Here is a 15,120-nt window from a genome sequence, read left to right on the forward strand (position 1 = left end):
TCGTGGGGCACTTAGTTACGACATTTTATTATTCGGCATCGTGTCGGCTACAACGATGCGTGATTATATATGATCACAGTCTTTCTTGTCATGCAAATGCTAGGCCATGACATAAATGTTGCTCGTGAAACACTTGGACGACATTTCATATCTCTTAACAGCAAATTAAGACAAAGTACCCTACGATTTATTTTAGAATTGCTGCTCCACAACAAATTATTCACAATCGCCTGTCAGCATGACAATTTTCATAATATATAATATAATACTATATTACATTATATAACGTCATATACAGGGTGATTCGTTTAATCGTACTGTCAAAATTTATTTGTCGGGTGAAAAATTGTTCGAGGCAGAAGCTGTTTGACATCAAGTGGTGAAATTACATTTGACGAATATATGGTTAGTTTGATTAACACCGAAACATATTTTTAATTTGATTAATGGTTCACAAGTGAATTCAGATGGCGCTGAATTGCATTGTGGTACATAATAACTATTATATTGCATATAGTGTGTGTAGTATATTGTAATATATAATGTCACAACGTATGCCATTTTTTGATGTTTTTCAATGAAACTTGTCAATATTTATTTCCTTTTATTTTTAATTGTCGATGTATCGACTATCGTTTTCTGTGATTGTTTCTCATATTACATATCATTCTTTGATTCCTCTCCAAAACCATATTTGATGCTTAGAATTGTAAAATTTATTTAATACTGTTTTCAAGTATTGGATATGATGAAATCTTTTCTTCAGTTAAAAAATATTGCAATGATTCAGATAAATGATAATAATTTGATACATGGTTGGGAGAAAATACTGAATGTAATTTAATTGTAAACACGACCATTATTTTTGAATGGTGAAACAATTTTCTCTACGCAAGAGACAAAATATTCAGCGTGACAAATATGTGACACTGATTGCGAACGTGTTAACGTCAGATTTACAGAACGAGGGGATTTGACTCGCATTAACTTTTATAAACATTATTTGGTAAATGTTTGGATCGACTTTGATTGATGCAAATACGCGAGTATGTATCCTAATTGTCTACTTTTAAACCTCTAATTTCCAAAATGTAAATGAACGTGCACATATCAATTGTTCTAAAAGCGATAGAATAAACTGTGCTGTAAATCTCCGTAAATCTAATGTTAAGTCGGTGCACAGAGGAAACCAGCTATATTGATTGTTGCATGTATGCAGCAGTTGGTCTTCGATAAATAAAAATTTCTAACAATGATGACCACTTGTACCTTGACCCATTCAACTGAAATAACGAGCTGGACTCCTAAAGTATGGCTTCGACTAAAATACTCGAGTCGGACGTATACGTAGTTATAAATTCCATAATGCAGCGCCGTGGTATTTTTAAATCATATTTTGTATTTATGTTCATCAAATGAGAAATTTTACAGTTACTAATTATTCATTAATCTTCCATTTGATCATTACAATTTAAGCATAAAACAAATGTCGACGGTTTAATTAAAATTTTTATTTATTATTATATGTATCTGAACGTCATAGAAAAGTGGTTAATATTAAAAATTACAATCAAATTTTTATATTGTAAATATTTTCTTTTAAATTTGGTATTTAAAAATTTTTTTAATAATATGCATTCTATATTACTTTTAATATAACCTAAACACAATCTTCTACAAACGATATTAACTAATTTGCAGAATCCAACAACAGAACCCATTATCGTTGAAACACTGACTGAAGTGTTACTACTATAATGTATTTCAGTATACGGTGATCCTGGTTTGTTGGATTGAACTTTGTTTGAATTAATGCAATTTCTGTTTGCTTACCATGGCTTATCCTTCTCCATGGCTCCTTCTCTGGTGGAAACTTCTCTCTTGCGGAGTCCTTTAAACTAACGATAATATATCCTTCGTAGAGAGTTAACGATAATATACTCTTAAACATATTACATCATTGATGTACCATATTTGAAATTCTATTCGCAGTTTTAACCCTTTGCACCCTATAAGCTTCACTACAGCACCATTTATGGCACTGAATATTTTAACAAACAAAGCTGAAGAAACTACCCTAACATTTGTTACACATGCGAATCTTGTCTAAAGAAGAAAAATCAAAAACCCAAGAAATGTTATGATATAACATTTTTTAATTTTCGCCAGGGATACTACAAAAACGGAGTTGCTAAGGGTTAACACGTTGACTGCCGCCAGAATCTTGAGAATTTTATACGTTGCTTATCATTTCGTAGCAAACGTAAATAGAAACAATTATTGATCATTTGACATAATAATTTTTACTTAACACTATTATCTAATTATTTACGCTATTGCACATTTTTATTCAGCGTCAATCATCTTACATATTGTGATTGTTCTCGAGCAATTCCGAAGTGTCGGTCATCGATGATCACCGTGGCAGTTAACGTGTTAAAGTAAGAAGTGTATGTGTAAAACAATGACACTGTGAAAGTATGTCCCATAATATAATAGATGTAAATCTTATGACAACTGCATTTAAATATTAAATTAGAAAAACAATAACATTTGTGTTTTGCTGATTTACAGAAAGCGCTACATTACCAACGCCAGGTGTACCGGCAACCTTGACGGAAGTCCGCGATGAACCTACAAAGGAAACGCCGTTCAGACGTTTGTCGGAAGTGGACCGAATCCTCTTGGAGAGTTTGGATATCGGTCACTCTAGGCCCAGGCCCACCGGCCGATTCCTCACGATGCACAAGCGACGCCGTAAGAGGCTCACCACGAGATCCTTGAACCAAGAACCGGGTATCCTGGACGACATTTTCCATGGTCTGGTCCAGGTAAGCTGCTGATCGTCGGATAGAAATTTTCCACATTCTTATCAGTACTCACCATAGATGTAATGTGTGAATGGCCGATTGGATGTACGTGTGGTGTCGCCTTGCAACTGGATGACGCCGATATGTTTTGGGTGTTACGAGCCGAGGACTGGTGATGTAATTGACCGAGGATTTTTGGCAGCAGGGAAATCGTAGATGTGCCAGTGTCTCTTTCGCCACTGGATACTTCGATTGGAACTAGATTATGATTTCGCCGCGTAACTCTTTAAAACTGAATAAGGTACACTTCGAGCGGCAAAAGTGTACCGTTGTCGGAATGTACTAATACTGCAATTTCAAAAGGATGTGGTCATTAAATGAGGTTGAATTCAAATAGAGGAAACCACTTAAATATATTCTGAATGACAATTAAGTAGTACAATCGTCAGTGTGTGCCGCGCCGCGGACACTAAGCCGCATTCTCTCGGTTTTTGACGCACTAAGTGCAGGGGCTGGTTTCAGCAGTAAATTATACGTACTATTAGGTTATGTTTGAAAGGAACTAGGAATCCGATCTCACGATATATTTCTCGTCTATCGTGACTCGGAATGAACCCGATGATGATCAAGTCGGTGACCCTTATATACCTAAAAATTGACTAAAAACGGTGATGGGGGTACGTGTGTATGCAGGCTGAATTTCCCAGCCGGTGCATCCTCGCGAGTAGGGTTCTTGCATATACGATCGAGCTCCCCTGGAACAGCATACAGCTTCCAGGAGAAAGAAAAGAGTCACGCAGGAAAACTCCGTGCGTAACATGTGAAAGTGTGACTGTAGACAGGATGATCTCGAATGGATGTAGAGCTGCGAAGAATGTTTAATACTGAGCGACTGGACCGTGAGAATGAAGCGTACACGTGACTGCGAGAGTTCCAGCTATGGGCGCAAGGGACAGCGTGTAAGTGAGTAGGTGTGCGTGCGAAAAGAAGAAGAGAGCGATTGGGGGTGAACGGTAAAAGTGCGTTGACGTGGTAGTCTGGTAGTAGTCTAAAAGAAGTCTGGAAGGGAGTGTTACGCGACAGTCTATTGCGAGTGTGATACCATCCGCTCACGATGACACACCTCCCCCGTTGAACCTTGAACGCCCTTCATCGTTCCGAGCAAGCCCATCGCGTCATCCCCGACGGACTTTGCTCATCCTGATTCACCACCCCTACCACTACAGTGTGATACTGACATGAACCAGCCGGCCTGCGGCTCAAAAGTGAAGGGGAGCAAGGGGAGGCATCCGTAATGGCGGAATCAGCTTTTTTTTTGAGCCACTCGTCGGCTGGGTTCATGTCAGTAACGCACTGTACCTGTAACCCAGAGCTGGCCAACCTTTTGCATACCATCCGCTAATTTTGTTCACAGACAAGTTCATATGCGCCATACAATTCGAACACCTCTTCGACTTTCTTACATTCACGGTTGGGATAGGAAAATAGGGATAAGGGTAGGATCTGCTTCGCTTAGGGGAGAAAAAGGAATAACTCAATCTCGCAATTAACACGTTGAACACCATGTGGGTCATCGGTGATCCCCAATCAAATCGAATTACTATAGTTCACTCAATTAAACGATGATTGTTTGAAAATATTTCTATATTATAAATAATGCTATCTAATGAGGTTGCATTCAGCTAGGTGAACGTGCAATAATAATAGTGCAATTCAATCCAATGGTTTAGTATTATACCCCGACACTGGTTTTGGCCCGCGAGAAGGCCCACTAAGCAACCCTAGGCCCTAGAGCCTGAAATAAAGAGAGTCCGTTTCCGTCAAGTGCAGAAATGCCATGTTTATTTCCTTTCTCGTATCTACGTTAGCAGCGGCGTGTGTTAGTTCGGGAAGTGAAGTGACGTGTGCTCAAAATCCCGTCACACACGAGTGATCTAGTAGGAAGGGTGTTAAAAATAGGCGATTTTTGGGCGAGCTCCGCAACAAAAAATGTTGTTGCAGCATGATTCTTCACAGCCTACGGAACAAAAAAAATTATGTACCATTATTTCCGGATTCGTCGCGAAAGTTATGAAAAATGCGGTTGAAGATAAGTTTACGATAATGATTATAACTCATTGGATTGCAACTTTACTGTTTCGATTCCTATTTCTAATAATGTATACGTATGTTACTTAGGAACCCATATTTTCGTTCGAAATTATATTTCTCAGAAATCGAGGGTAACCGAGCAAAAGGATTTACAAATTTATATTCAGCGTACAAAAATCTACAACAGCTGCTTATTGAATATTGGAGAATGTAAAAAAAATGTTAAGATTTATCGAGCATTGCTATTAACGTTTCCAATGAAGCGTATTGTTTTCATGTTTAATGAAGCATGAAAAAGCCCCGATTGTATCACGGCATGCTATTCGAGTATATAACGTTATTGCGGAAAAAAGTATGTGTACAAACACGTTTTGAATCGATACTGGCTAATTGATCGAGTACAATAATAATTGATCGACACGTATGTTCGTTCTATTGATTTACGTAACTCATTAGATAGTAATAAAAACCGGTTAATTAAAATCGGCAGTGGATCTGATCGATAAAATCCGAACTGGTTAAGGGACTTAAACTGTTAGCTAATTGAAGTGGAAAACCGATGATAGCGGTCGAACGATCAGAACCTTTGAGCGATTTAAGCGGTTAAATGCTAATACGACATTACTGGTCAGAAATGATGGAGACCTGGCGGTGTATGAAAGTCACTGCTTTCATTAGAAGTAAATTTACACGTTCCTGGGTTCACATGTTTACATAACATAGCGAAATTATTCACAGGATGTAAAATACATAAACGCGTGACATATCAGCTGAAAAGGAAGCGCTTGGATTGGTATTTGTATGACCAATGAATGCAGGCGAATATAGTTTTCCAGAATGTTAATAAAGATTTACATTGTGCATGTAATTGGTATTCAAATAGTTATACACTTGCTTTAAAACTGTTGCCAATTTGTATGAGGAAAACTAAAAAAAATTCAAACATTTTTCACGTCAAAGATGAATATATTGTAGGACAACGTTACTAATTATGTTCAGAAAATTCTATGTTTTTATTTTTATCTATGGATGTGCATATGATTTTCTTTTATTCTAATAGATTGAAAAGAAAATTTATTACACAGGAATAAACATGGAAATACTAATCTTTTCATTATGTATGATAGCAAGTTGCACGTGAATGTTTATAAAGTATTTAAAAATACTTCTCTTTATTTTATGTTTTCCAGTTTCTTAATTCACGTTACATAAGATTTAATTATCAATTGTTCTATTACACGTTAACGTTTCAATAGTAATCAGTTTTCGAAAAGTTACACAGTTCTGTATTAAATGTTTTTTTTCAGGGAAATAAGAAGCTTTTTATTAAATTTTCGTTAACAATACTGTGTTTCTTTACATGATATATTTATCTATTCTGCGAGGATCTACAAGATTTCAATATTATCTCAAATAATTATTAAGTAGTAATACTAAGCTTCTATTTAATTTTTGTCTTTATTCTTATTCAATAATTTTTAAAAAGTCTTTAAAAACGTTTTAATCATTTTTAAAAGCATTTACATAAAGATGCATTTATCTAATAATACAGTATCTGTAATTATACTGTTGATATCCGTCATCTTTCCACTCACACGAATGCATTTCTCAAAACTCACTGCTTTATACATTTTTTAAGATAAGGAAAAGAAAATTCTTAAATATTTAAAGTATGAACTCATAAGTATGCAATATTACCATTAACTAACGTGTTTACCTGTTGTTTACCTTTTTGTTTTTCGAATTCCGTTACGACTCAACAGAAACTTCTATAATAATCAGTTTATGATATATTTATGCACTGTATCCACGTTGTAGTTATTAGACAACAAACTCCCTTTTCAAATATAAACGATTTTTAATACGGATCGTTTGAGTAATTCTTTTATTTCATCTTAATACACAAATTGGCCATTTTAATGTATATTATTGCTTTTGGAAAAATCATCTATTCAAGGGATGATAATAATGTATGCAACCGTAATACATGACTGTATACACATAATTGTACTCTATTTGGCATGCACCGGTGAGGTTGTACTCTATCTGGGACATTTCAATTCAGACGTACATCTACGGTCACATCGCTAAAAGGGTTAAAGAGAAGAGAATATATTCAAAGAGAATATGGAATGGAACGAATTAATTTTATTACCCGTATGTAGGATGACGATAAAAAAAACACATTGTACTCGGATGATATGTTGTCACATAGAATTGGTAAAGAATTTATGTTTAAGAAATCTGTTATTGTAACAGTTTTTTTATTTCTAGGGAACTGGTAACAAATTTTGTAATCTGTTTTAACGTATAATACAACTTATGACAATTATTTTATGTAACCGTAATAACTTTTCGAAAATATATTTTACATTCCTAGTGTAACAATCTGTAATGTATTAATTCGTGTAATTCGATTTATTTAATTACTCTAATCTAGATGTTCCTACAAACGATATTTCATCGTTTCATCTCGAAGGAACGATATAGTTCACAATTAAATGTTGTATGCAGAATGATCATGTGATATTATCTTGATTTATCTCAATATTAGTATTAGCAAAAAAATACATGAAAACTGCATGCGGAAGAATATAAGGTGAATCATTCCAAAATATTTTTAAGCGAAGGCATTTCGTACATTTAAGGAAAATTTCGAGAAAAGTTTTGTTTTTTAAATAAAACTAAATTAAAAAATTGAACAATTTATGCACAAATTATAAAAATTGTGTAAATATTTCTTCAAGGAAATTATTATATACATTTTGATAAGTAAAATGATATATATTTTGATAACCTTATAAGCATTTAAACATGTTGAAACAATATTTAAAGCAACCGAGATACCCTTCATGCACTACCCTTTTTAGATATTTTTCAATTTTTTTACAAACTAACACTATAAAATGAAATCTAACGATACAATAGTCATTTTAACAGAAAAGATAATAAACTTGCAACAGTTACAAGTCACTCTAAGTAATTCTCAACATTAATAGTTGCTCAATGTTCTTCTTAGCATAACGCAGTGATTTCATGCATTATATGAATATTCTTCACCATTGTACGTATCATTTATAAATTGTACGACAGAAATGGTAAGTTGAAAACCTCACCTTATTTTTCAAATGCATTTTGCATAGATTTTAATGGGACAGTGGGAAAACGTATAATGGAAAAATGTTACTTTGATAAAGACTGCTATGCGTAATACTGTTGAATTGTAATGTTAAATGCGAACGTGTCCTGCAAGCATCAGTCAAGGAGAATACAGTTTTTGGTATGGAAATTTTACTTGTGTTATAAATCATTTATAAACGATACGTCTAACAATAACTCCATCAATAGTGCCATAACAAACTGCTGAAATATCCAATGTGCCCCATTTTAGGCAAACGAGTTGCACACTCAACTACCTTATTACTACTGCTGTCCATACCACCTGTGCCATACAGCACCCTTCGTTTCATAATTAGAATTTCAAGGGAGATGATCTAATTTATCTCGCTTAAAAGCTCACAAACTTCACGCAGAAATTTATTAAAGAATTTGTTCATAATTTTCAATTTCTCAAGATTAACTTTAAAATTAGGAATTATCGTAATGAGTTAAATCTTCTGGCTTAAAATCAATCAAAAACGAATCACCTTGTATTTGTCAATACATTCCGAAATAATAATTCATAAGTGTATACATACGTATTTTTATGAAACTAAGGAAGAATCTTAAAAAAGAGCTGTATTTTATCTACAAATTTGAAATGAGCTGTATAACTTGAATTATGTTATAAATTCGCGTTCAACGCGAAATTTCGACGCCAATAATAAAATGTGATCGGGTTGCTGCGAAATGACTCAACAGATAAAATATTACATATGTCCAATGTATAGAATGGTGCTTCTACATCGCTATCCTCAGAATATATTTACAGTAAATATTGGAAATCTGTAACTTCAATTTTGTCGTATGTTCAAAACTATCCTATGAAAATATATTAATTGCTTTCTTTATTTAACGAATGTTAATGCATTATGTTTTAATAATTTGTTACAGTGCGTATTACAAAAGGCTGGGAATTGGCGGTTTAATGCGTTTACACTAGAAACAGTGACAGGAGGTAAGCATTTGTACAAAAGTATATTTTTACTCTTTTTTGTGCTGCTACAAGTATGTAAATAGTAACATTAACACGTTGATCGCGTGACTGAACAAAATTATTTTCTGAAATGTTTGGACAAGCTTCTTACAATAATAAAGTTTTATTTACCATAAATATTAGGTTTTATATGAGTAGAACCGTCGACGAACTTTAATGGCTGACAGTGAACATACGACCGGAAAAAAGTTAAACATAATTTTGAAAAATTGCATGTTCGTCCTCAAAGTCCGTAATGCGTTGCTGTTAAAAATTCATGCAGATAATACGATTTGGTCGATGCAGCCCAATTTAAATCTTAAAAGGGCGTCGCCCAGTCAGAGAAAAAATTTGTTAGAAGCAACATCAGAAACGAGAGAGGATGAGAAGTATTGCGAATGCAAGAAGCGCACACCAACAACGTCGTCCTCGTTTTTTCTCCTTGGAGATTCCCTCATCTTGCAATGATCTCGCGTTACCATTATTCTTCGTCCACGAGTTTCTATTTCGCGACATGCTAGCTTGGTTTACATTTCCAGTAGAGCTCCATCGAATCACATAATATGTAAAATGCAAAAATGTGCAAATATCAAAACTTCATGTAACTGAAAGCCAACTAACCCATTAGGTTCCAAATAAAAATATTTAGGAAAATACATTTATATTCATAATGTACGTTAACTAAGTTATCATTTTCAAGGAAAATAAATATTTTTATAAAAAATCCTGTTCCAACTGTCAACAGAAAATTTATTAAAAAATCGATATGAATTTGATATTTATTCTATGTGCACGTTTATTCCAGAAGTTAAGGATTGATAATTAAATTTGACGAAATCTGAACGTTATTTACTTTGGAACGTTTGAAACTTTCGTCGCGAGCTGATATGATATTAGGGGTTAAATTGTAATTGCTATTGCTGTTGTAGAATTTACTAAAAAATCTTCAGTTATTAATACTCAATATTTAAAAAGTTCAAATTAAGTAAAGTGTTAACAGAAATATTTATATCAGCATCTTTTAGTTTGGATCAATAATAGCATAACAAAATTTGAAAACGTTAGAATTATCATTGTTTTAATAGTAAATCTCTATTAAACTTGTGTCACTAATATTATTTCGTGTTTTTCTTACAATTAGATTGAAGGTGCTCGTGCATACTCTATTTTACGGAGTAATTCCTTTATTTCCGCTCAATTCCCTTCGAACGTCTAAAGCATTCCCTTCAAATAGGAATTCTGAAATTTTCAAATTAGCTCTTTTAGCGTAGCACGACAATACCTATCGACGGTATAAACTTAATTAAAAAGTTCCGTTTTCCGTAAACACGACTTCTGAGAACAATCGTCGGCAATTTTCCGGAAATCAAAGTATTCTGTTCTCTTGACAATGGGTTACCGTGCACTGTGGAACAATTCAATTTGTCATAGTCTCGCCTGCAATTTCTTCGGTTACTGGACATGGATATTTCACAAAAAATTTCTTCCTTTTTTTCATTGAAATCATTTTTTAAATCCCACGAAGGAATTATTTAGCAATATAATAACCATTATGTTGATATTAGATTACATAAATCGAACACACATTATTTGCTTGTACATTTAGTTTACAGCTGTTTAGAAATGTTCTCAGATCACATGTTCATAAAATGAGTGTGATAATAGGCAGTGTAAGAGAAATATTTAATTTTAGTATAATTTGGAATTTTTTAGTGAAATGTGTTTTAAATTTAGTAAATGTTCTGCAAAAACTGAATTTTATTTATCATATAGGAAACATTATAGAAAGATACAATTAATATATTAGGTATGATAATTGTATTCGCATTCACATTAATAATTAAATCTATTCTTGCGAGGAAAAAGGCAAGTTAATAATCAGATTTCTATGTGTTAATTATAGTTACACTCTCAAATTCAAGAAATTTAATAAATAAAAACAATTTAATAAACAAGTTGATGCCTTTATGCCTTTTTCCACAAATTCATGGATGTTTTCAAAGTGCGATTTGAATTGTCTTTGTCTGGCTCCAATTTTAGAATATACACTGCTGAACCAGGGGTCACAGAAATTGATTCTGAATTTCAAATCATAGAATATTCTCTTCCTTTCGATGTCTAGATAGGGAACCAATCATTAACAAACTTTAACTACTTGAACAATTTAGAACACAGATTGGAACCAATTTTCGAAGTTAGTACGGAAACGAAAATCGAAGAGACAGTAACTAGACGAGCATCGGATGGAGCAGTCCCCAACAAGAGCGCACTTGTACTTACATTCCAGGAACTGCTCTTGTATCATTCAATGTATCTACCATAGAATTTTCGTGTATCCTCGAACTCGAATTTCTGTATGTTAATGCAAATTCCAATATTTCCTACATGTTACGTGTAAATCTTAGTAAACGTCCATTCATGTAATAAATCTAATTCCAACTGTGACAAATTAGCTGAATTTCATTACTGATATAGAATTCGTCATTCGATATAGTCGCGTACGATAATCATTCTTATAAGTCGATAGATTCGTTTAATATCACTGTATTGAAGTACCTATTATTGAACTCAATGTCATAGCTACAGCTTGCAGTGTTCAGGAAAATCTTACTTTAAGTAATAAGTGGATTTGATTTCAAATCGTACTTATAATGTTGAAAATAAAATATGTTACTTGTCGAAACAAGTATTTTAAATAGCAATTAAAGATAATACTTGCAATATTTCTGTTTAACTTGATTATGTTGATTCTACGTGCACAAAGAAGTAATCTAAAAGAGAAATATGTCAGGTAACATACTTTTTTAAAAGTATAAAAGTATAAAAGCAGATACATTAACTTCACATTTGAAACACCAAAGTATTTAATTTTACACTTCAAATTATTAACACACGTAAAAAATATGTTACCGAACTGTCTCTTTATATTTAGGGCATCATATCTAAATTCGTAGCATACATACATGTAATATTTCCTTAGTTCCTAATCACTTTATTTATTATCCTTAGTTTCTAAGTACTTTATTCTTTAAATTACGTATCTCAACAAAAGACGTTTTGAAATTATTTTTCAGGACGATCACTACCAGTATTATGCGTCCATCTTTTTCATTGGTATGGACTGTTACAACACTTCAACTTAGACGTGGTAACGGTGTGGAAATTATTCGGTAAGAGCACTACTGCACCATTATAAGTATTTTTATACCCTTCCCAATTGTTCTGAAGCTAAACTGTTCTTCAATAGGCTTTAGATGATAGTATACACAATGTCCATATATCGGACTTTTCGAAAACTATCTGAACAAATATAGTAGTAAAGTGAAAGTTTAACATACAATTTGTTAAGGCTTCGTACAGGCCTGGTTTATGTCAGGGACGAAAGTGTTGGAGTACTGGGGGTGTTAAGCCGGGGCTTGACCGGCAGACCCTCGCGGAAACAAATTTTACACTCTTCGTTCCGTTAAAAGGTGTCCTAGCCATAAGTCAGGCAAAGGACGTAACCGAATAAGGAGGGGCAAAAGTGCCTTCCAAGCCAAATCGACCTTCACACATACCATTCGATAGATCTCTCGAAGAAATTGCTTTATACCAAGTTTTAAGCCCCTGTTCCTGCTATTAGGACAGTGACAGGGTGGAATGCTGTAGACAGTTTATGCTTCACATTTTATAAAGTTCGTTTTTCATATTAAAAAGAAATTATGTTAAATTATGTTTCACTCAAATCCTGTAACAAATGTCCAAAGAAATCGATAAAAAACGTATTACAGTCTTTATAATGATTGCACATCAACCCCAATAAATGAGAAGAAATTTTTACGTTGAAAGAAATATATTACTAAATTAAAGAATGTCATACAGTGGGGCCCCGGACTTACGTCCTAATTGATTCTGGAGTGAGCGACATAAGTCGAAAAGGACGTAACTCGGGGACCCACTGTACTTCGAGATATAAAGAGTTAATCATCAATAAATTGATTATTAGTCACTACGATAGTTTACCATTTCCCAGATCATTTTCAGGTCCTTTGTACGTTAACAGACGCCTCGTTAAATCGAGTTAGTGTTAAAATAATACAGAAGTTGATTAAAAGGACGTGACCTTTTTCAATCGTCTATGAAACATGCAGCTCGCAGAATTGTGCGTGAAGCATGTTTACATCATTTCGCATAGATTCCCTGCGTTCGAATCGCTCCGTATTGTATGTGTAGTTATAACAGCATATGGCAGTGTTTACTTAGCGCGTTTGCGGAATTGAACGAGTATTTCCGCAATATCGCTACCCCCATCCCCACCCCGTGCCCTCGTCGCCTTTTCCCATCCCCTGTATCGCCGAGTTTCATGATATTCCCGTCGAGACGGAATCTGCGGTTCCTATTAATAATTGTTACTTTCTTTCGACACGAAATTTTTACGTCATCGTCAAGTTAAAATACAGGTCGGAAGCTATTCGTCATCATTAAATATTCAAAAGGGGAGAGTCCCACAAGAGAAACGATCCCCTTATGCTGTGTATTCATATTTATAGATCGCGCGACGCTTATTATTTATTTATTCTGTAGAAGATTTCCATACAAACAGGATATATGCAGTACCGCGTATCAGAGCAACCGTGAATATTTAAGATACTTCTTTGGTCAATAATGTGGAAGAAACTCGCGTAAAGGTATGCGTTAGAATATTTAATCATCAAAATTTCTACTGACGAAGACGTTATGCTGTGATAACCTCGTGGTTAGAACTCTTTGGAGATTAGTTTCTTTAAGATTTTATGTAACAATTAATGATGATGAGTACGGTGGAAGACCATGTAGAGATGATTTGGAGATTAATGAAAATAAGAGAATTAATGGGGAAAGTAGACTTGAAGGTCTTACCAAGCAAAACTATAACAGCTTCTAAGTACCTAATCGATTAAAACTTTCTTCAAATAATTAGTCAAATTTTATTTTATTTTATTCTTTCCGAATAACGCACATCGATGTAGTCGCTAACAACGTTGTAATGACATTAAACGTCAAAAATTTGCTTTTTAAATAAACTTCGTAAGCCATTTTAAAAGGAAATTGAAATGAGGATATTTTGGGTGTCTTGTCAAAATGATTAACTTCATAAAACGAAAAGTAATTTCATAGAACTGATAAAATTACATACATGAAGGACTAATTAAAGATTTTGAAATTAAAATTAAAACCCTTCCAAAAAATGCAGTTAGTCACGTTGATCTGTTAATGACTCATGCAAAGACAGTATTTAATCGTCTTTGTACTTATTTGATACCAGCCTTCATCGAGGAGGGCTATCACAGTACAAATCCTTACCACAACAGTATACACGCGACGGATGTAACTCAAGCGATGCACTGTTTCCTCCAAGAGAAAAAAGTGAGTACCAATATTCGGCTACCAAATGTAGAACCACAAGTTATATATTCTGTAACTGTTAATGGCCACTATGTCGCCATCTTAAAATAAACTCGAATAAAGTAAATAAATCAATATATCGAATATAACGGAAACAAAAGGATATATATATTTTATATATATATATATATAAAAGACAAATGAATAAATGGATCAACATGGAATAAAGATTATATGTTGCGCAATTATAGATTAGAATGCACTTAACCAACTTGGAGATCATGGCTTCGCTGATAGCAGCGGTGACACACGATTTGGATCATCCAGGCGTCAACCAACCATTTCTCGTCGCTACCAGCAATCACCTGGCTGCTCTCTATCAAGTGAGTTGAATGTTTTCAAAATGTATGTAAACTGTGATAGTCAAATTTGGCTGGGATTTAGACGTCTTATTAACTGCGAGCGCGTGGTTCCAGAATACTTCAGTTCTTGAAAATCATCATTGGAGGTCGGCGATAGGATGTCTTTTAGAAAGCGGCGTTTCCGATCAATTGCCCGATAATGTCAGACCAGAACTTCAACGACACATTAGTTCATTGATCTTGGCTACAGATATCACGCGGCAGCAAGAGTTTCTCGATCGATTCAAAGTAAGTTCAGAAAAATGCTAGCTTATATGAATACAAGGGAGACACATTGTTTTAACATCACCACGTTCTT

The 15,120-nt window shown here is 34.0% G+C and overlaps 1 protein-coding gene across 21 annotated transcripts in view; it reads left to right on the forward strand.

The window, feature by feature from the left end:
* LOC116428110 (uncharacterized) overlaps positions 1-15,120 on the forward strand; it is a 134,480-nt gene that overhangs the window by 110,439 nt on the left and 8,921 nt on the right. For all 21 annotated transcript variants that reach the window (XR_012998201.1, XR_012998202.1, XM_031979288.2 and 18 more), the window contains 6 exons: positions 2,575-2,831; positions 8,955-9,018; positions 12,111-12,206; positions 14,321-14,421; positions 14,652-14,783; positions 14,877-15,050. Coding sequence is in view for 19 of the 21 variants with exons in the window: in XM_031979288.2 (XP_031835148.2) it covers positions 2,575-2,831; positions 8,955-9,018; positions 12,111-12,206; positions 14,321-14,421; positions 14,652-14,783; positions 14,877-15,050 (824 nt within the window). In the remaining 2 variants the exon portion in view is untranslated. The remainder of the gene's footprint in view (positions 1-2,574; positions 2,832-8,954; positions 9,019-12,110; positions 12,207-14,320; positions 14,422-14,651; positions 14,784-14,876; positions 15,051-15,120) is intronic.

This window comes from Nomia melanderi, chromosome 3 (assembly GCF_051020985.1).
Source record: "Nomia melanderi isolate GNS246 chromosome 3, iyNomMela1, whole genome shotgun sequence".
In the NCBI taxonomy this organism is placed as follows: domain Eukaryota; kingdom Metazoa; phylum Arthropoda; class Insecta; order Hymenoptera; family Halictidae; genus Nomia; species Nomia melanderi.